General features: G+C 49.0%; 1 protein-coding gene across 3 annotated transcripts in view; it reads left to right on the top strand.

Annotated features, from left to right (window-relative positions):
- Positions 1–18,368, top strand: part of LOC106594940 (neurocalcin-delta A) — an 86,448-nt gene extending 68,080 nt beyond the window's left edge. For 2 of the 3 annotated variants that reach the window (XM_045714115.1, XM_045714116.1), the window contains exons 2-5: positions 894–1,295; positions 3,902–4,007; positions 11,784–11,910; positions 17,848–18,368. In XM_045714115.1, the coding sequence (XP_045570071.1) occupies positions 918–1,295; positions 3,902–4,007; positions 11,784–11,881 (582 nt within the window). In that variant the 5' untranslated portion in view covers positions 894–917 and the 3' untranslated portion in view covers positions 11,882–11,910; positions 17,848–18,368. Of the gene's footprint in view, positions 1–893; positions 1,296–3,901; positions 4,008–11,641; positions 11,730–11,783; positions 11,911–17,847 lie in introns of those variants that run through there. The other variant, XM_045714117.1, reaches the window with a different exon arrangement.
- Positions 18,369–23,107: the final 4,739 nt, after the last annotated feature.

Genomic DNA, 23,107 nt, shown 5'->3' with positions numbered 1-23,107 from the left:
CCAAGGCAAGCTAGCGTTCAGTAGTGTCCATCTCCCCAAGGCTAGCTAGCGTTCAGTAGTGTCTGTCTCTCCAAGTGTTCTCAAGACAAGCTAGCGTTCAGTAGTGTCTGTCTCCCCAAGGCTAGCTAGCGTTCAGTAGTGTCTGTCTCCCCAAGGCAAGCTAGCGTTCAGTAGTGTCTGTCTCTCCAAGTGTTCTCAAGGCTAGCTAGCGTTCAGTAGTGTCTGTCTTCCCAAGGCTAGCTAGCGTTCAGTAGTGTCTGTCTCCCCAAGTGTTCTCAAGGCTAGCTAGCGTTCAGTAGTGTCTGTCTCCCCAAGGCAAGCTAGCGTTCAGTAGTGTCCGTCTCCCCAAGGCAAGCTAGCGTTCAGTAGTGTCCGTCTCCCCAAGGCAAGCTAGCGTTCAGTAGTGTCTGTCTCTCCAAGTGTTCTCAAGGCTAGCTAGCGTTCAGTAGTGTCCGTCTCCCCAAGGCAAGCTAGCGTTCAGTAGTGTCCGTCTCCCCAAGGCAAGCTAGCGTTCAGTAGTGTCTGTCTGCTGCATGGAATATTCCATCACTTCAGACATAATATGTTTGGTTACATTGAGCATGTGAACATTCCTGGGCACAGTGAAGTACACTTCTCCCTCGTTCCACCATGAGGGATCCTCAGAAGTATACAGGCACAGCGGTGGAGAGATACTGTTCTGATAACTAACTAGTCTTTTAATGAAGCTTTCAGTGATATGCAAACAACCAAACATACGTTTTTGGGTCCTTTTTTTCTTCTCCTGTGTCATGTAGGATGGTGCATCTCTAATTTCTCTGTATAGCTGTTATCATCTTCGTCTTCAGTACTAGTGGACATCTTTCCTCTCCCCTTTCTCAGTTCCTCTCTCTCTCTCTCTCTCTTTCTTCCAGCTGTTACTATAGTAACCACCAGCCATGGGGAAGCAGAACAGCAAACTCCGCCCGGAGGTGATGCAGGATCTGCTGGAGAGCACGGACTTCACAGAGCACGAGATCCAGGAGTGGTATAAGGGCTTCCTGAGAGACTGCCCCAGCGGGAACCTCTCCATGGAAGAGTTTAAGAAGATCTACGGTAACTTCTTCCCTTACGGAGACGCCTCCAAGTTCGCGGAGCACGTCTTCCGCACCTTCGACGCCAACGGGGACGGGACGATAGACTTCCGGGAGTTCATCATCGCTCTGAGCGTCACGTCGCGGGGCAAACTGGAGCAGAAATTAAAGTGGGCCTTCAGCATGTACGACCTGGACGGGAATGGATATATCAGCAAGTCTGAGATGCTGGAGATCGTACAGGTGAGGCAGGAACAGAGAGGTGGGATTTGTAGTTCTGGTGTGAGTTATTTTGTAGGCACATTATGGACGGGAACAGACACATGAGGATGTCTGAGATGCTGGAGATGGTACAGGTGAGGCAGGAACAGAGAGGTGGGATTTGTAGTTCTGGTGTGAGTTATTTTGTAGGCACATTATGGACGGGAACAGACACATGAGGATGTCTGAGATGCTGGAGATGGTACAGGTTGAGGCAGGAAGAGATACATGGGCATGTCAGAGATGGTACAGGTGAGGCAGGAAGAGATACATCAGCATGTCAGAGATGGTACAGGTGAGGCAGGAAGAGATACATCAGCATGTCAGAGATGGTACAGGTGGGGATTGACCTTCAGTAGTGTTGACCAACTGGTTGTCCTCTGTAGCATGGTTCATGTTGACTGATTTATTTGTTGATCAGCAACATGATCTTACTGTTGGATTTCACTCCTGTACAAACTACATCTAAAATGCTCAGGCTACCTACACGTACCGATGTCTACTGGTCCCAGACCAGTCCTAGCTCCCAGACCAGTCCTAGCTCCCAGTCCCAGACTAGTCCTAGCTCCCAGTCCCAGACCAGTCCTAGCTCCCAGTCCCAGACCAGTCCTAGCTCCCAGTCCCAGACCAGTCCTAGCTCCCAGTCCCAGACCAGTCCTAGCTCCCAGTCCCAGACCAGTCCTAGCTCCCAGTCCCAGACCAGTCCTAGCTCCCAGTCCCAGACCAGTCCTAGCTCCCAGTCCCAGACCAGTCCTAGCTCCCAGTCCCAGACCAGTCCTAGCTCCCAGTCCCAGACCAGTCCTAGCTCCCAGATCAGTCCTAGCTCCCAGTCCCAGACTAGTCCTAGCTCCCAGTCCCAGACCAGTCCTAGCTCCCAGACCCAGACCAGTCCTAGCTCCCAGTCCCAGACCAGTCCTAGCTCCCAGTCCCAGACCAGTCCTAGCTCCCAGTCCCAGACCAGTCCTAGCTCCCAGTCCCAGACCAGTCCTAGCTCCCAGTCCCAGACCAGTCCTAGCTCCCAGTCCCAGACCAGTCCTAGCTCCCAGTCCCAGACCAGTCCTAGCTCCCAGACCAGTCCTAGCTCCCAGTCCCAGACCAGTCCTAGCTCCCAGACCAGTCCTAGCTCCCAGACCAGTCCTAGCTCCCAGTCCCAGACCAGTCCTAGCTCCCAGACCAGTCCTAGCTCCCAGTCCCAGACCAGTCCTAGCTCCCAGACCAGTCCTAGCTCCCAGACCAGTCCTAGCTCCCAGTCCCAGACCAGTCCTAGCTCCCAGTCCCAGACCAGTCCTAGCTCCCAGTCCCAGACCAGTCCTAGCTCCCAGTCCCAGACCAGTCCTAGCTCCCAGTCCCAGACCAGTCCTAGCTCCCAGTCCCAGACCAGTCCTAGCTCCCAGTCCCAGCTCCCAGTCCCAGACCAGTCCTAGCTCCCAGTCCCAGACCAGTCCTAGCTCCCAGTCCCAGACCAGTCCTAGCTCCCAGTCCCAGACCAGTCCTAGCTCCCAGTCCCAGACCAGTCCTAGCTCCCAGTCCCAGACCAGTCCTAGCTCCCAGTCCCAGACCAGTCCTAGCTCCCAGTCCCAGACCAGTCCAAGCTCCCAGTCCCAGACCAGTCCAAGCTCCCAGTCCCAGACCAGTCCTAGCTCCCAGTCCTAGCTCCCAGTCCCAGACCAGTCCTAGCTCCCAGTCCCAGACCAGTCCTAGCTCCCAGTCCCAGACCAGTCCTAGCTCCCAGTCCCAGACCAGTCCTAGCTCCCAGTCCCAGACCAGTCCTAGCTCCCAGTCCCAGACCAGTCCTAGCTCCCAGTCCCAGACCAGTCCTAGCTCCCAGTCCCAGACTAGTCCTAGCTCCCAGTCCCAGACCAGTCCTAGCTCCCAGTCCCAGACCAGTCCTAGCTCCCAGTCCCAGACCAGTCCTAGCTCCCAGTCCCAGACCAGTCCTAGCTCCCAGTCCCAGACCAGTCCTAGCTCCCAGACCAGTCCTAGCTCCCAGTCCCAGACCAGTCCTAGCTCCCAGTCCCAGACCAGTCCTAGCTCCCAGTCCCAGACCAGTCCTAGCTCCCAGTCCCAGACCAGTCCCAGCTCCCAGTCCCAGACCAGTCCCAGCTCCCAGTCCCAGACCAGTCCTAGCTCCCAGTCCCAGACCAGTCCTAGCTCCCAGTCCCAGACCAGTCCAAGCTCCCAGTCCCAGACCAGTCCAAGCTCCCAGTCCCAGACCAGTCCAAGCTCCCAGTCCCAGACCAGTCCAAGCTCCCAGTCCCAGACCAGTCCAAGCTCCCAGTCCCAGACCAGTCCAAGCTCCCAGTCCCAGACCAGTCCAAGCTCCCAGTCCCAGACCAGTCCAAGCTCCCAGTCCCAGACCAGTCCTAGCTCCCAGTCCCAGACCAGTCCTAGCTCCCAGTCCCAGACCAGTCCTAGCTCCCAGTCCCAGACCAGTCCTAGCTCCCAGTCCCAGACCAGTCCTAGCTATTATTCTCCAGGATATCTGTGTGTTTATTCTCCAGGATATCTGTGTTTTATTCTCCAGGATATCTGTGTGTTTATTCTCCAGGATATCTATAACATGGCATCTGTGTGTTTTTATTCTCCAGGCGATCTATAAGATGGTGTCGTCTGTGATGAAGATGCCAGAAGATGAGTCTACTCCAGAGAAGAGAACAGAGAAGATCTTCAAACAGATGGACACCAACAGAGACGGTAGGTCTCATCTCATCCACCTCCAACACATTACAGCCTACAGTGGCAGCCGATAGTGGGAGTGGGAGTGTACTGGTATAGGGTATACCGCCCCAGCTATTGAGAAGCCGATAGAGGGAGTGTACTAGTATAGGGTATACCGCCCCAGCTATTGAGAAGCCGATAGAGGGAGTGTACTGGTATACCGCCCCAGCTATTGAGAAGCCGATAGAGGGAGTGTTAGTGTACTGGTATAGGGTATACCGCCCCAGCTATTGAGAAGCCGATAGAGGGAGTGTAGTGGTATAGGGTATACCGCCCCAGCTATTGAAAAGCCGATAGAGGGAGTGTAGTGGTATAGGGTATACCGCCCCAGCTATTGAGAAGCCGATAGAGGGAGTGTACTGGTATAGGGTATACTGCCCCAGCTATTGAGAAGCCGATAGAGGGAGTGTTAGTGTACTGGTATAGGGTATACTGCCCCAGCTATTGAGAAGCCGATAGAGGGAGTGTTAGTGTACTGGTATAGGGTATACCGCCCCAGCTATTGAGAAGCCGATAGAGGGAGTGTTAGTGTACTGGTATAGGGTATACCGCCCCAGCTACTGAGAAGCCGATAGTGGGAGTGTACTGGTATAGGGTATACCACCCCAGCTATTGAGAAGCCGATAGAGGGAGTGTACTGGTATAGGGTATACCGCCCCAGCTATTGAGAAGCCGATAGAGGGAGTGTTAGTGTACTGGTATAGGGTATACTGCCCCAGCTATTGAGAAGCCGATAGAGGGAGTGTTAGTGTACTGGTATAGGGTATACCGCCCCAGCTACTGAGAAGCCGATAGTGGGAGTGTACTGGTATAGGGTATACCGCCCCAGCTACTGAGAAGCCGATAGTGGGAGTGTACTGGTATAGGGTATACCGCCCCAGCTATTGAGAAGCCGATAGAGGGAGTGTACTGGTATAGGGTATACCGCCCCAGCTATTGAGAAGCCGATAGAGGGAGTGTACTGGTATAGGGTATACCGCCCCAGCTATTGAGAAGCCAATAGAGGGAGTGTATTGGTATAGGGTATACCGCCCCAGCTATTGAGAAGCCGATAGAGGGAGTGTTAGTGTACGGAGTGTACTAGTATAGGGTATACTGCCCCAGCTATTGAGAAGCCGATAGAGGGAGTGTACTGGTATAGGGTATACCGCCCCAGCTATTGAGAAGCCGATAGAGGGAGTGTACTGGTATAGGGTATTCCGCCCCAGCTATTGAGAAGCCGATAGAGGGAGTGTACTGGTATAGGGTATACCGCCCCAGCTATTGAGAAGCCGATAGAGGGAGTGTACTAGTATAGGGTATACTGCCCCAGCTATTGAGAAGCCGATAGAGGGAGTGTACTGGTATAGGGTATTCCGCCCCAGCTATTGAGAAGCCGATAGAGGGAGTGTACTGGTATAGGGTATTCCGCCCCAGCTATTGAGAAGCCGATAGAGGGAGTGTACTGGTATAGGGTATACCGCCCCAGCTATTGAGAAGCCGATAGAGGGAGTGTACTGGTATAGGGTATACCGCCCCAGCTATTGAGAAGCCGATAGAGGGAGTGTTAGTGTACTGGTATAGGGTATACCGCCCCAGCTACTGAGAAGCCGATAGTGGGAGTGTACTGGTATAGGGTATACTGCCCCAGCTATTGAGAAGCCGATAGAGGGAGTGTACTGGTATAGGGTATACCGCCCCAGCTATTGAGAAGCCGATAGAGGGAGTGTACTGGTATAGGGTATTCCGCCCAAGCTATTGAGAAGCCGATAGAGGGAGTGTTAGTGTACTGGTATAGGGTATACCGCCCCAGCTACTGAGAAGCCGATAGTGGGAGTGTACTGGTATAGGGTATACCGCCCCAGCTACTGAGAAGCCGATAGTTGGAGTGTACTGGTATAGGGTATACCGCCCCAGCTATTGAGAAGCCGATAGAGGGAGTGTACTGGTATAGGGTATACCGCCCCAGCTATTGAGAAGCCGGTAGAGGGAGTGTACTGGTATAGGGTATACCGCCCCAGCTATTGAGAAGCCGATAGAGGGAGTGTACTGGTATAGGGTATACCGCCCCAGCTATTGAGAAGCCAATAGAGGGAGTGTATTGGTATAGGGTATACCGCCCCAGCTATTGAGAAGCCGATAGAGGGAGTGTTAGTGTACGGAGTGTACTAGTATAGGGTATACTGCCCCAGCTATTGAGAAGCCGATAGAGGGAGTGTACTGGTATAGGGTATACCGCCCCAGCTATTGAGAAGCCGATAGAGGGAGTGTACTGGTATAGGGTATTCCGCCCCAGCTATTGAGAAGCCGATAGAGGGAGTGTACTGGTATAGGGTATACCGCCCCAGCTATTGAGAAGCCGATAGAGGGAGTGTACTAGTATAGGGTATACTGCCCCAGCTATTGAGAAGCCGATAGAGGGAGTGTACTGGTATAGGGTATTCCGCCCCAGCTATTGAGAAGCCGATAGAGGGAGTGTACTGGTATAGGGTATTCCGCCCCAGCTATTGAGAAGCCGATAGAGGGAGTGTACTGGTATAGGGTATACCGCCCCAGCTATTGAGAAGCCGATAGAGGGAGTGTACTGGTATAGGGTATACCGCCCCAGCTATTGAGAAGCCGATAGAGGGAGTGTACTGGTATACCGCCCCAGCTATTGAGAAGCCGATAGAGGGAGTGTACTGGTATACCGCCCCAGCTATTGAGAAGCCGATAGAGGGAGTGTAGTGGTATAGGGTATACCGCCCCAGCTATTGAAAAGCCGATAGAGGGAGTGTAGTGGTATAGGGTATACCGCCCCAGCTATTGAGAAGCCGATAGAGGGAGTGTACTGGTATAGGGTATACCGCCCCAGCTATTGAGAAGCCGATAGAGGGAGTGTACTGGTATAGGGTATACCGCCCCAGCTATTGAGAAGCCGATAGAGGGAGTGTACTGGTATAGGGTATACCGCCCCAGCTATTGAGAAGCCGATAGAGGGAGTGTACTGGTATAGGGTATACCGCCCCAGCTATTGAGAAGCCGATAGAGGGAGTGTACTGGTATAGGGTATACCGCCCCAGCTATTGAGAAGCCGATAGAGGGAGTGTACTGGTATAGGGTATACCGCCCAAGCTATTGAGAAGCCGATAGAGGGAGTGTACTGGTATAGGGTATACCGCCCCAGCTATTGAGAAGCCGATAGAGGGAGTGTACTGGTATAGGGTATACCGCCCCAGCTAGTTAGAAAAAGCCACATGATGGTCTTTCAATAATGTCAAAACTATTTATTTGAAGATTTTTTATATAAATGTGAATATTTGTAGCTGCTTTTTAAGTTAATACCTGCAGTCCAGTACGTTAGGAGATAAATCAGATTGCATTCTTCATTTGACCTGGTACATTATTTTCCGTTATGAAGCTTAACGTAGTTCCCCAGTCCAGGCGTTTGTTTGTAAATGGCACAATGGGAGACTCTTCAGTCCACAGCGTTCTATATCTACCGTCAAGTCTCTGTTGTACGGCGCACCTGAGGTGATGAACTTACAGCTAAATGTTTACCATCTGGTGTCTTAGAACGGCTTTCTGACATAACTCATCCAGAGCTCTTTGACTTATCTGTACAGCTGCCATTTTGTCCCTTGTGCTTCCTACTGGTGTTTATTTCCTCCTCCGTTCTTCTCCCCTCTGCTCCGTGTAGACATGCTGCTGTTCCTCCTCCGTTCTTCTCCCCTCTGCTCCATGTAGACATGCTGCTGTTCTTCTCCCCTCTGCTCCATGTAGACATGCTGCTGTTCCTCCTCCGTTTTTCTCCCCTCTGCTCCGTTTACACATACTGCTGTTCCTCCTCCGTTCTTCTCCCCTCTGCTCCATGTAGACATGCTGCTGTTCTTCTCCCCTCTGCTCCATGTACACATGCTGCTGTTCCTCCTCCGTTCTTCTCCCCTCTGCTCCATGTAGACATGCTGCTGTTCTTCTCCCCTCTGCTCCATGTGGACATGCTGCTGTTCCTCCTCCGTTCTTCTCCCCTCTGCTCCGTGTGGACATGCTGCTGTTCCTCCTCCGTTCTTCTCCCCTCTGCTCCATGTGGACATGCTGCTGTTCTTCTCCCCTCTGCTCCTGTACTCTGTTCTTCTCCTTCTTCTCCCCTCTGCTCCGTGTGGACATGCTGCTGTTCCTCCTCCGTTCTTCTCCCCTCTGCTCCATGTAGACATACTGCTGTTCCCCCCTCTTCTCCCCTCTGCTCCATGTAGACATGCTGCTGTTCCTCCTCCGTTCTTCTCCCCTCTGCTCCGTGTACACATGCTGCTGTTCCTCCTCCGTTCTTCTCCCCTCTGCTCCATGTAGACATGCTGTTCTTCTCCCCTCTGCTCCGTGTGGACATGCTGCTGTTCCTCCTCCGTTCTTCTCCCCTCTGCTCCGTGTAGACATGCTGCTGTTCCCCCTCCATTCTTCTCCCCTCTGCTCCATGTAGACATGCTGCTGTTCCTCCTCCGTTCTTCTCCCCTCTGCTCCGTGTAGACATGCTGCTGTTCCTCCTCTGTTCTTCTCCCCTCTGCTCCATGTAGACATGCTGTTCTTCTCCCCTCTGCTCCATGTAGACATGCTGCTGTTCCTCCTCCGTTCTTCTCCCCTCTGCTCCGTGTAGACATGCTGCTGTTCCTCCTCCGTTCTTCTCCCCTCTGCTCCATGTAGACATGCTGTTCTTCTCCCCTCTGCTCCATGTAGACATGCTGCTGTTCCTCCTCCGTTCTTCTCCCCTCTGCTCCATGTAGACATGCTGTGTTCCTCCTTCTTCTCCCCTCTGCTCCATGTAGACATGCTGCTGTTCCTCCTCCGTTCTTCTCCCCTCTGCTCCATGTAGACATGCTGCTGTTCTTCCTTCAGAAAAGCATCACAACTTTGTTCATTTGCACAATTTCTCTTTCACTTGTAAATGTCCACCTTCACCATAAATTACATCTGGTAGATACTAGCTATGCTGGTATAACTTTACATCTGGTAGATACCAGCTATGCTGGTATAACTTTACATCTGGTAGATACCAGCTATGCTGGTATAACTTTACATCTGGTAGATACCAGCTATGCTGGTATAACTTTACATCTGGTAGATACCAGCTATGCTGGTATAACTTTACATCTGGTAGATACCAGCTATGCTGGTATAACTTTACATCTGGTAGATACCAGCTATGCTGGTATAACTTTACATCTGGTAGATACCAGCTATGCTGGTATAACTTTACATCTGGTAGATACCAGCTATGCTGGTATAACTTTACATCTGGTAGATACCAGCTATGCTGGTATAACTTTACATCTGGTAGATACCAGCTATGCTGGTATAACTTTACACCTGGTAGATACCAGCTATGCTGGTATAACTTTACATCTGGTAGATACTAGCTATGCTTGTATAACTTTACATCTGGTAGATACCAGCTATGCTGGTATAACTTTACATACTCTAGATACTAGCTATGCTTGTATAACTTTACATATGGTAGATACTAGCTATGCTTGTATAACTTTACACCTGGTAGATACTAGCTATGCTTGTATAACTTTACATACTCTAGATACTAGCTATGCTTGTATAACTTTACATATGGTAGATACTAGCTATGCTTTTATAACTTTACACCTGGTAGATACTAGCTATGCTTGTATAACTTTACATACTCTAGATACTAGCTATGCTTGTATAACTTTACATACTCTAGATACTAGCTATGCTTGTAAAACTTTACATCTGGTAGATACTAGCTATGCTTGTAAAACTTTACATCTGGTAGATACTAGCTATGCTGGTATAACTTTACATCTGGTAGATACTAGCTATGCTGGTATAACTTTACATCTGGTAGATGCTAGCTATGCTGGTAAAACTTTACATCTGGTAGATGCTAGCTATGCTTGTAAAACTTTACATCTGGTAGATGCCAGCTATGCTGGTATAACTTTACATCTGGTAGATACCAGCTATGCTTGTAAAACTTTACACCTGGTAGATACTAGCTATGCTGGTATAACTTTACATCTGGTAGATGCTAGCTATGCTGGTATAACTTTACATCTGGTAGATGCTAGCTATGCTTGTAAACTTTACATCTGGTAGATGCTAGCTATGCTGGTATAACTTTACATCTGGTAGATACCAGCTATGCTGGTATAACTTTACACCTGGTAGATACCAGCTATGCTGGTATAACTTTACACCTGGTAGATACCAGCTATGCTGGTATAACTTTACATCTGGTAGATACCAGCTATGCTGGTATAACTTTACATCTGGTAGATACTAGCTATGCTGGTATAACTTTACATCTGGTAGATGCCAGCTATGCTGGTATAACTTTACATCTGGTAGATACCAGCTATGCTGGTATAACTTTACATCTGGTAGATACTAGCTATGCTGGTATAACTTTATGAGATGGATTTGTTTGTCTTTGCAATTTAGTTTATGTACGTTTTCGCTTGTTAGCATTTAGCTAACAGCGTCCATGTGATTTTGCTATTGGTTTGTGGTAATTTGGTTAGCGTTCTGGTAATAGAGGCCCAATGGGCTTTTCTTGCTTTTTTAGCGCCCCCTTCTGTGCTAAACCGGTAATAACCCAAATCCCGGGATGAGAGAAGGATGGTAATGACGATATGAAAACGTGGATACTGCGTTACCGCCTGTTAATAATCCCTCATCTGACTACTAGCGTTACCGCCTGTTAATAATCCCACATCTGACTGCTAGCGTTACCGCCTGTTAATAATCCCACATCTGACTACTAGCGTTACCGCCTGTTAATAATCCCTCATCTGACTACTAGCGTTACCGCCTGTTAATAATCCCTCATCTGACTACTAGCGTTACCGCCTGTTAATAATCCCACATCTGACTACTAGCGTTACCGCCTGTTAATAATCCCACATCTGACTACTAGCGTTACCGCCTGTTAATAATCCCACATCTGACTACTAGCGTTGCCGCCTGTTAATAATCCCTCATCTGACTACTAGCGTTACCGCCTGTTAATAATCCCGCATCTGACTACTAGCGTTACCGCCTGTTAATAATCCCACATCTGACTACTAGCGTTACCGCCTGTTAATAATCCCACATCTGACTACTAGCGTTACCGCCTGTTAATAATCCCACATCTGACTACTGGCGTTACCGCCTGTTAATAATCCCACATCTGACTACTAGCGTTACCGCCTGTTAATAATCCCACATCTGACTACTAGCGTTACCGCCTGTTAATAATCCCGCATCTGACTGCTAGCGTTACCGCCTGTTAATAATCCCGCATCTGACTACTGGCGTTACCGCCTGTTAATAATCCCACATCTGACTACTGGCGTTACCGCCTGTTAATAATCCCACATCTGACTACTAGCGTTACCGCCTGTTAATAATCCCACATCTGACTACTAGCGTTACCGCCTGTTAATAATCCCGCATCTGACTACTGGCGTTACCGCCTGTTAATAATCCCACATCTGACTACTAGCGTTACCACCTGTTGGGGACCTACTTACTCAGTGGTTTTCAGTTCGTTGTCCAAACTTCAAACTCTCTATTTGATCATTATTATACACTCGTATAGCTAGTGTTTACCTGACTGTTTCCTGTTGCTGTTCCTGTTTGTCCAGGTAAACTGTCTCTGGAAGAGTTCATTAAAGGTTAATCTAACATGACTGTTTCCTGTTTCCTGTTTGTCCAGGTAAACTGTCTCTGGAAGAGTTCATTAAAGGTTAATCTAACATGACTGTTTCCTGTTTCCTGTTTGTCCAGGTAAACTGTCTCTGGAAGAGTTCATTAAAGGAGCTAAAAGTGACCCCTCCATCGTACGTCTGTTACAGTGTGATCCCAGCAGCGCTGGACAGTTCTAAACCGATCCTACCTTGGGGGTCAAGACAATGTAAGGCTGCTACTCTATTCCTTTCTCTGTCTCACCCCTAGTGTGATTCCCGTCTCTGTCTCACCCCTAGTGTGAGATCGAACACGGTTGCTCTGTAGTACCTGATTAATAGAGAGAGGACTGAATATCTGAACCAGGACTAGAGTGGATCGCTAACTGGTCTGTTAGGTCCACCAACCTCCACTAACCAGTCTGTTAAGGCCACCAACCTCCACTAACCGGTCTGTTAGGTCCACTAACCAGTCTGTTAGGTCCACCAACCTCCACTAACCAGTCTGTTAGGGCCACCAACCTCCACTAACCAGTCTGTAAGGTCCACTAACCTCCACTAACCAGTCTGTTAGGTCCACCAACCTCCACTAACCGGTCTGTTAGGGCCACTAACCTCCACTAACCGGTCTGTTACCTCCACTAACCAGTCTGTTACGTCCACTAACTAGTCTGTTAGGGCCACCAACCTCCGCTAACCAGTCTGTTACCTCCACTAACCTCCACTAACCAGTCTGTTACCTCCACCAACCTCCACTAACTAGTCTGTTAGGTCCACCAACCTCCACTAACCAGTCTGTTACCTCCACTAACCTCCACTAACCAGTCTGTTAGGTCCACCAACCTCACTAACCAGTCTGTTAGGTCCACCAACCTCCACTAACCAGTCTGTTAGGTCCACCAACCTCCACTAACCAGTCTGTTAGGTCCACCAACCTCCACTAACCAGTCTGTTAGGTCCACCAACCTCCACTAACCAGTCTGTTAGGTCCACCAACCTCCACTAACCAGTCTGTTAGGTCCACCAACCTCCACTAACCAGTCTGTTAGGTCCACCAACCTCCACTAACCAGTCTGTTAGGTCCACCAACCTCCACTAACCAGTCTGTTAGGTCCACCAACCTCCACTAACCAGTCTGTTAGGTCCACCAACCTCCACTAACCAGTCTGTTAGGTCCACTAACCTCCACTAACCAGTCTGTTAGGTCCACCAACCTCCACTAACCAGTCTGTTAGGTCCACCAACCTCCACTAACCAGTCTGTTACCTCCACCAACCTCCACTAACCAGTCTGTTACGTCCACTAACCTCCACTAACCAGTCTTTTACCTCCACCAACCTCCACTAACCAGTCTGTTAGGTCCACCAACCTCCACTAACCAGTCTGTAACCTCCACTAACCAGTCTGTTACCTCCACCAACCTCCACTAACCAGTCTGTAACCTCCACTAACCAGTCTGTTACCTCCACCAACCTCCACTAACCAGTCTGTTACCTCCACCAACCTCCACTAACCAGTCTGTTACGTCAACCAACCTCCACTAACCAGTCTGTTACCTCCACTAACCTCCACTAACCAGTCTGTTACCTCCACTAACCTCCACTAACCAGTCTGTTACCTCCACTAACCTCCACTAACCAGTCTGTTACCTCCACCAACCTCCACTAACCAGTCTGTTAGGTCCACCAACCTCCACTAACCAGTCTGTTAATTCCACTAACCAGTCTGTTTTGTCCACTAACCTCCACTAACCAGTCTGTTACCTCCACTAACCAGTCTGTTACCTCCACCAACCTCCACTAACCAGTCTGTTACCTCCACTAACCAGTCTGTTACCTCCACCAACCTCCACTAACCAGTCTGTTAGGTCCACCAACCTCCACTAACCAGTCTGTTAGGTCCACCAACCTCCACTAACCAGTCTGTTACCTCCACCAACCTCCACTAACCAGTCTGTTACGTCCACTAACCTCCACTAACCAGTCTGTTACCTCCACCAACCTCCACTAACCAGTCTGTTAGGTCCACCAACCTCCACTAACCAGTCTGTAACCTCCACTAACCAGTCTGTTACCTCCACCAACCTCCACTAACCAGTCTGTAACCTCCACTAACCAGTCTGTTACCTCCACCAACCTCCACTAACCAGTCTGTTACCTCCACCAACCTCCACTAACCAGTCTGTTACGTCAACCAACCTCCACTAACCAGTCTGTTACCTCCACTAACCTCCACTAACCAGTCTGTTATCTCCACTAACCTCCACTAACCAGTCTGTTACCTCCACTAACCTCCACTAACCAGTCTGTTACCTCGACCAACCTCCACTAACCAGTCTGTTAGGTCCACCAACCTCCACTAACCAGTCTGTTACCTCCACTAACCAGTCTGTTACCTCCACCAACCTCCACTAACCAGTCTGTTACCTCCACTAACCAGTCTGTTACCTCCACCAACCTCCACTAACCAGTCTGTTAGGTCCACCAACCTCCACTAACCAGTCTGTTACCTCCACTAACCAGTCTGTTACCTCCACTAACCTCCACTAACCAGTCTGTTACCTCCACTAACCAGTCTGTTACCTCCACTAACCAGTCTGTTTTGTCCACCAACCTCCACTAACCAGTCTGTAACCTCCACTAACCAGTCTGTTACCTCCACTAACCAGTCTGTTACCTCCACTAACCAGTCTGTTACCTCCACTAACCTCCACTAACCAGTCTGTTACCTCCACTAACCAGTCTGTTACCTCCACTAACCTCCACTAACCAGTCTGTTACCTCCACTAACCAGTCTGTTACCTCCACTAACCAGTCTGTTACCTCCACTAACCTCCACTAACCAGTCTGTTACCTCCACTAACCAGTCTGTTACCTCCACTAACCAGTCTGTTACCTCCACTAACCAGTCTGTTACCTCCACCAACCTCCACTAACCAGTCTGTTAGGTCCACCAACCTCCACTAACCAGTCTGTTACCTCCACTAACCAGTCTGTTACCTCCACTAACCAGTCTGTTACCTCCACTAACCAGTCTGTTACCTCCACTAACCAGTCTGTTACCTCCACTAACCAGTCTGTTACCTCCACTAACCAGTCTGTTACCTCCACTAACCAGTCTGTTACCTCCACTAACCAGTCTGTTACCTCCACTAACCAGTCTGTTACCTCCACTAACCAGTCTGTTACCTCCACTAACCAGTCTGTTACCTCCACTAACCAGTCTGTTACCTCCACTAACCAGTCTGTTACCTCCACTAACCAGTCTGTTACCTCCACTAACCAGTCTGTTACCTCCACTAACCAGTCTGTTACCTCCACTAACCAGTCTGTTACCTCCACTAACCAGTCTGTTACCTCCACTAACCAGTCTGTTACCTCCACTAACCAGTCTGTTACCTCCACTAACCAGTCTGTTACCTCCACTAACCAGTCTGTTACCTCCACTAACCAGTCTGTTACCTCCACTAACCTCCACTAACCAGTCTGTTACCTCCACTAACCAGTCTGTTACCTCCACTAACCAGTCTGTTACCTCCACTAACCAGTCTGTTACCTCCACTAACCAGTCTGTTACCTCCACTAACCAGTCTGTTACCTCCACTAACCAGTCTGTTACCTCCACTAACCAGTCTGTTACCTCCACTAACCAGTCTGTTACCTCCACTAACCAGTCTGTTACCTCCACTAACCAGTCTGTTACCTCCACTAACCAGTCTGTTACCTCCACTAACCAGTCTGTTACCTCCACTAACCAGTCTGTTACCTCCACTAACCAGTCTGTTACCTCCACTAACCAGTCTGTTACCTCCACTAACCAGTCTGTTACCTCCACTAACCAGTCTGTTACCTCCACTAACCAGTCTGTTACCTCCACTAACCAGTCTGTTACCTCCACTAACCAGTCTGTTACCTCCACTAACCAGTCTGTTACCTCCACTAACCAGTCTGTTACCTCCACTAACCTCCACTAACCAGTCTGTTACCTCCACTAACCTCCACTAACCAGTCTGTTACCTCCACTAACCAGTCTGTTACCTCCACTAACCAGTCTGTTACCTCCACTAACCAGTCTGTTACCTCCACTAACCAGTCTGTTACCTCCACTAACCAGTCTGTTACCTCCACTAACCAGTCTGTTACCTCCACTAACCAGTCTGTTACCTCCACTAACCAGTCTGTTACCTCCACTAACCAGTCTGTTACCTCCACTAACCAGTCTGTTACCTCCACTAACCAGTCTGTTACCTCCACTAACCAGTCTGTTACCTCCACTAACCAGTCTGTTACCTCCACTAACCAGTCTGTTACCTCCACTAACCAGTCTGTTACCTCCACTAACCATTTCCACTAACCAGTCTGTTACCTCCACTAACCAGTCTGTTACCTCCACTAACCAGTCTGTTACCTCCACTAACCAGTCTGTTACCTCCACTAACCAGTCTGTTACCTCCACTAACCAGTCTGTTACCTCCACTAACCAGTCTGTTACCTCCACTAACCTCCACTAACCAGTCTGTTACCTCCACTAACCAGTCTGTTACCTCCACTAACCAGTCTGTTACCTCCACTAACCTCCACTAACCAGTCTGTTACCTCCACTAACCAGTCTGTTACCTCCACTAACCAGTCTGTTACCTCCACTAACCAGTCTGTTACCTCCACCAACCTCCACTAACCAGTCTGTTAGGTCCACCAACCTCCACTAACCAGTCTGTTACCTCCACTAACCAGTCTGTTACCTCCACTAACCAGTCTGTTACCTCCACTAACCAGTCTGTTACCTCCACTAACCAGTCTGTTACCTCCACTAACCAGTCTGTTACCTCCACTAACCAGTCTGTTACCTCCACTAACCAGTCTGTTACCTCCACTAACCAGTCTGTTACCTCCACTAACCAGTCTGTTACCTCCACTAACCAGTCTGTTACCTCCACTAACCAGTCTGTTACCTCCACTAACCAGTCTGTTACCTCCACTAACCAGTCTGTTACCTCCACTAACCAGTCTGTTACCTCCACTAACCAGTCTGTTACCTCCACTAACCAGTCTGTTACCTCCACTAACCAGTCTGTTACCTCCACTAACCAGTCTGTTACCTCCACTAACCAGTCTGTTACCTCCACTAACCAGTCTGTTACCTCCACTAACCTCTGTACCTCCACTAACCAGTCTGTTACCTCCACTAACCAGTCTGTTACCTCCACTAACCAGTCTGTTACCTCCACTAACCAGTCTGTTACCTCCACTAACCAGTCTGTTACCTCCACTAACCAGTCTGTTACCTCCACTAACCAGTCTGTTACCTCCACTAACCAGTCTGTTACCTCCACTAACCAGTCTGTTACCTCCACTAACCAGTCTGTTACCTCCACTAACCAGTCTGTTACCTCCACTAACCAGTCTGTTACCTCCACTAACCAGTCTGTTACCTCCACTAACCAGTCTGTTACCTCCACTAACCAGTCTGTTACCTCCACTAACCAGTCTGTTACCTCCACTAACCAGTCTGTTACCTCCACTAACCAGTCTGTTACCTCCACTAACCAGTCTGTTACCTCCACTAACCAGTCTGTTACCTCCACTAACCAGTCTGTTACCTCCACTAACCAGTCTGTTACCTCCACTAACCAGTCTGTTACCTCCACTAACCAGTCTGTTACCTCCACTAACCAGTCTGTTACCTCCACTAACCTCCACTAACCAGTCTGTTACCTCCACTAACCTCCACTAACCAGTCTGTTACCTCCACTAACCAGTCTGTTACCTCCACTAACCAGTCTGTTACCTCCACTAACCAGTCTGTTACCTCCACTAACCAGTCTGTTACCTCCACTAACCAGTCTGTTACCTCCACTAACCAGTCTGTTACCTCCACTAACCAGTCTGTTACCTCCACTAACCAGTCTGTTACCTCCACTAACCAGTCTGTTACCTCCACTAACCAGTCTGTTACCTCCACTAACCAGTCTGTTACCTCCACTAACCAGTCTGTTACCTCCACTAACCTCCACTAACCAGTCTGTTACCTCCACTAACCAGTCTGTTACCTCCACTAACCAGTCTGTTACCTCCACTAACCAGTCTGTTACCTCCACTAACCAGTCTGTTACCTCCACTAACCAGTCTGTTACCTCCACTAACCAGTCTGTGTCATTCCATTTCCAGTTTGGGTGAATCCAAATAGCCCCTCCCCCCTCCACCTTTGGAGCAAACTGATGAAGAAGACAAGCCACGCCTTCAAATGATGACACTGAAGACAACGGGCCAATGAGAGCCAGCCATGTTCTCCTGACTCCTCCTCTGACCACTCCCAGCAGCAACGTGACATCATCCCCAGGCTCTCATGATGTCATCCAGTCCACTCGCCATGTATTTGATAAGTCCTAGGGGCCCGCGTCCCAAATCACACCCCTATTCTCTGTATTAAGCAGTACTTTTAAGCCCTGTAGGCCCTGGTCTGCAGTAGTGCACTACATAGGGAATAGGATGCTGTTTTAAAACTGTAAACTGGGCTCTCTGTTTGGTTGGTTGTCGGTGTTCTCAACGCTCCGTACTGGACACACCCACTGCCCTCAACTAGGTCCTCCTAGTTCTGGTGTCTATCGTAAACAGTTTGAGAGAGAGGGAATGAGAGAGAGAGAGAGAGAGAGAGAGAGAGAGAGAGGTGAATGAGAGAGAGAGAGAGAGAGAGGGGGAATGAGAGAGAGGGGGAATGAGAGAGAGAGAGAGGGGGAATGAGAGAGAGAGGGAATGAGAGAGAGGGAATGAGAGAGAGGGAATGAGAGAGAGAGAGAGAGAGAGAGAGAGGGAATGAGAGAGAGAGAGAGAGGGAATGAGAGAGAGAGAGAGAGGGAATGAGAGAGAGAGTGAGAGAGAGGGGGAATGAGAGAGAGAGAGGGGGAATGAGAGAGAGAGAGAGAGAGAGGGAATGAGAGAGAGGGAATGAGAGAGAGGAGAGAGAGGGGAATGAGAGAGAGAAGGGAATGAGAGAGAGGGAATGAGAGAGAGGGAATGAGAGAGAGGGAATGAGAGAGAGGGAATGAGAGAGAGGGAATGAGAGAGAGGGAATGAGAGAGAGGGAATGAGAGAGAGGGAATGAGAGAGAGAGAGAGAGAGAGAGAGGGAATGAGAGAGAGAGAGAGAGAGAGAGAGAGAGAGGGAATGAGAGAGAGAGTGAGAGAGAGGGGGAATGAGAGAGAGAGAGCTAGAGAGGGGGAATGAGAGAGAGGGGGAATGAGAGAGAGAGAGAGGGGGAATGAAAGAGAGAGAGAGAGAGAGAGGGGGAATGAGAGAGAGAGAGAGGGGGAATGAGAGAGAGGGAGAGAATGAAAGACATGGAGAGAGAATTGTTTTGAGTTATTTTACTGTTAGAATGTGGATGTTTGTGTTGATGTGTTTTTCAAGCTTGATACACTTGTGTTTAAGTTGTAATATTTTGAATTGAATATTTGTGCTGGTATTTTTCAGACTCAAGTTAAAGACGGGCGTCTCCATGTAGTACTGTTAAAGGCCTTTAGTAATGGTTTGAAATACAGGAAGAGGACGTGTCCTCAGGGGACGTGTCCCAAAGGGCACCCTATCCCCTATTATAGTGCACTACTTTAGACCAGGACCCCATAGGGAAACCCATAAGGGCTCTGGTCCCTGTGGTCTGCAGTAGTGCACTATTATAGGGAATAGACTTCCCTTTTGGGACACTTCCTGTCACAGATAATGTGGTTATTAATATTAACTACCTGTTTGTTTTTTTTTGACATGTTTCTCTTAAATACATTTGTTTTTATAAAAAAAACATTTTACAAAAAGACTTTTTAAAATGGTAAATTGCATTTCAAATTTTAAAATGTTAGAAATGATCCTTAAGCAGAGCCTTCAAGACATTTGTTCACAGCCTTGTGGGCTGTTAATAAGTTAAACGAGATTTCCCCCCCTCCAGAATGTAGTCATGGTTACAGAACAGACGTTATGGGATGTGTTTCCATTAGAAGTTGTTTAAAGGATATCAAGCATGCAATTCTGTTGTATTTCTCATCTACTGTTGTGAAGAGAAACAACGTCAACATTTTATATTTTTTTAGATGTTTTAACTGGCGCATGTTAAACACGTTTCAATCAGGGAGGGGGGTTTTTGTTTTGGAACAGGTTCCTGTACGTACGGTGCATGTCTGTGTTCATGTGCTGATGGTTTTCAGTGGTGATTTGACTAGCTTGTGGGCCTCCCCCCCTTTGTCCAGTGATGTTGTGAAAGTCACTGTGTTATTATGAATAACCAACATTTTTCTCTGGTTTGTCGACAGCAGCAAAGCTTTGTAGAGAGAGCAGCTCCTATGACCAGCTCAAACCCTGCCGCTGGCCATAGACCACCACACACCGAGATGTGCCCTGTTGAATGGGGTACAGCACTGTACCTTACTAGATGTGTTGTGCTGTCTTAGTTATATTCAACCACAACACAACCCCTAGCCACCCCTAGCAACCCCCTAGCCACCCCCTAGCCACAACACAACCCCTAGCAACCCCCCTCAGCGACAACACAACCCCTAGCAACACCCTAGCAACAGCACAACCCTAGCAACCCCTAGCCACCCCTAGCCACAACACAACCTCCTAGCACCGCACCCCTAGCCACAACACAACGCCCTAGCAACCCCTAGCGACAACACAACCCCTAGCAACCCCTAGCAACAGCCACCCTAGCAACCCCCTAGCCACCTCCTAGCCACAACACAACCCCCTAGCAACCCCCTAGCGACAACACAACCCCCTAGCAACCCCTAGCGACAGCACAACCCCATAGCAACCCCTAGCGTCAGCACAACCCCATAGCAACCCCTAGCGACAACACAACCCCTAGCAACCCCCTAGCGACAGCACAACCCCATAGCAACCCCTAGCGACAGCACAACCCCATAGCAACCCCCTAGCGACAGCACAACCCCATAGCAACCCCTAGCGACAGCACAACCCCATAGCAACCCCCTAGCGACAGCACAACCCCATAACATCTGGCCCTGAGTCATATGTGTATATACACACGTACAATACCCTCTAGCGACAGCACAACCCCCTAGCGACAGCACAACCCCATAGCAACTCCCTAGCGACAGCGCAACTCCCTAGCGACAGCCCCATAGCAAGTCCCTAGCGACAGCGCAACCCCGTAGCAACCCCCTAGCGACAGCGCAACCCCCTAGCGACAGCGCAACCCCATAGCAACCCCTAGCGCAGCGCAACCCCCTAGCGACAGCCCCATAGCAACTCCCTAGCGACAGCCCCATAGCAACTCCCTAGCGACAGCGCAACCCCGTAGCAACCCCCTAGCGACAGCGCAACCCCCTAGCGACAGCGCAACCCCATAGCAACCCCCTAGCGACAGCGCAACCCCCTAGCGACAGCGCAACCCCATAGCGACAGCGCAACCCCGTAGCAACCCCCTAGCGATAGCGCAACCCCATAGTGGCAAAGCAAAAACAGGTTTTTAGACATTTTTAAAACTGTATTCAGACCCTTTACTCAGTACTTTGTTGAAGCACCTTTGGCAGCGATTACAGACTCGAGTCTTCTTGGGTATGACGCTACAAGCTTGGCACACCTGTATTTGGGGAGTTTCTCCCATTCCTCTCTGCTGATCCTCTCAAGCTCTGTCAGGTTGGATGGGGAGCGTCGCTGCACAGCTATTTTCAGGTCTCTCCAGAGATGTTCGATCAGGTTCAAGTCCGGGCTCTGGCTGGGCTACTCAAGGACACTCAGAGACTTGTCCCGAGGCCACTCCTGCTTTGTCTTGGCTGGGTGCTTAGGGTCGTTGTCTTGTTGGAAGGTGAACCTTCACCCCAGTCTGAGGTCCTGAGTTCTCTGGAGCAGGTTTTCATCAAGGATCTCTCTGTACTTTACTCCGTTCATCTTTGCCTCGATCCTGACTAGTCTCCCAGTCCCTGCTGCTGAAAAACATCCCCACAGCATGATGCTGCCACCACCATGCTTCACCGTAGGGATGGTGCCTTGTTTCCTCCAGACGTGACGCTTGGCATTCAGGCCAAAGAGTTCAATCTTGGTTACGTCAGACCAGAGAATCTTTTTTCTCATGGTCTGAGAGTCCTTTAGGTGCCTTTTGGCAAACTCCCAGCGGGCTGTCATGTGCCTTTTACTGAAGAATGGCTTCCGTCTGGCCACTCTACCATAAAGGCCTGATTGGTGGAGTGCTGCAGAGATGGTTGTCCTTCTGGAAGGTTCTCCCATCTCCATAGAGGAACTCTCTCTCCCTCCTGATTGCTCAGTTTGGCCGGGCGGCCAGCTCTAGGAAGAGTCTTGGTGGCTCCAAACTTCTTCCATTTAAGAATGATGGAGGCCACTGTGTTCTTGGGGAGCTTCAATGATGCAGACATTTTTTGGTACCCTTCCTCAGACCTGTGCCTCGACACAATCCTGTCTCTGAGATCTACGGACAATTCCTTCAACCTCATGGCTTGGTTTTTACTCCGACATGCTCAGTCAACTGTGAGACCTCATATAGACAGGTGTGTGCCTTTCCAAATCATGTCCAATCAATTGAATTTACCACAGGTGGACTCCAATCAAGTTGTAGAAACATTTCAAGGATGATCAATGGAAACAGGATGCACCTGAGCTCAATTTCGAGTCTCATAGCAAAGGGTCTGAATACTTATGTAAATAAGGTATCTGTTTTTGTTGTAAATAAATGTGCAAAAAATTCTGAAAAACCTGTTTTCGCTTTGTCATTATGGAGTATTATGTCCATTTTAGAATAAGGCTGTAATGTAGAAAAAGTGAAGGGGTCTGAATACTTTCAGAATGCACTGTGTGTGATATAGATAGATATATACAGTATAGATCTATCTCTATGTATATATATCTATACACGCAGTTGAAGTCGGAAGTTTACATACACCTTAGCCAAATACATTTAAAACTCAGTTTTTACACAATTCCTGACATTTAATCCTAGTAAAAATTCCCTGTCTTAGGTCAGTTAGGATCACCACTTTATTTTCAGAATGTGAAATGTCAGAATAATAGTAGAGAGATTTGATTTATTTCAGCTTTTTATTTCTTTCATCACATTCCCAGCGGGTCAGAAGTTTACATACACTCTATTAGTATTTGGTAGCATTGCCTTTAAATTGTTTAACTTGGGTCAAACGTTTCGGGTAGCCTTCCACAAGCTTCCCACAATAAGTTGGGTGAATTTTGGCCCATTCCTCCTGACAGAGCTGGTGTAACTGAGTCAGGTTTGTAGGCCTCCTTGCTCCCACACGCTTTTTCAGTTCTGCCCACAAATTTTCTATTGGATTGAGGTCAGGGCTTTGTGATGACCACTCCAATACCTTGACTTTGTTGTCATTAAGTCATTTTGCGACAACTTTGGAAGTATGCTTGGGGTCATTGTCCATTTTGTTAACAAGAAATT

Source organism: Salmo salar, unplaced genomic scaffold (genome assembly GCF_905237065.1).
Source record: "Salmo salar unplaced genomic scaffold, Ssal_v3.1, whole genome shotgun sequence".
NCBI lineage: Eukaryota > Metazoa > Chordata > Actinopteri > Salmoniformes > Salmonidae > Salmo > Salmo salar.
This window is presented reverse-complemented; position numbering and strand designations above follow the sequence as displayed.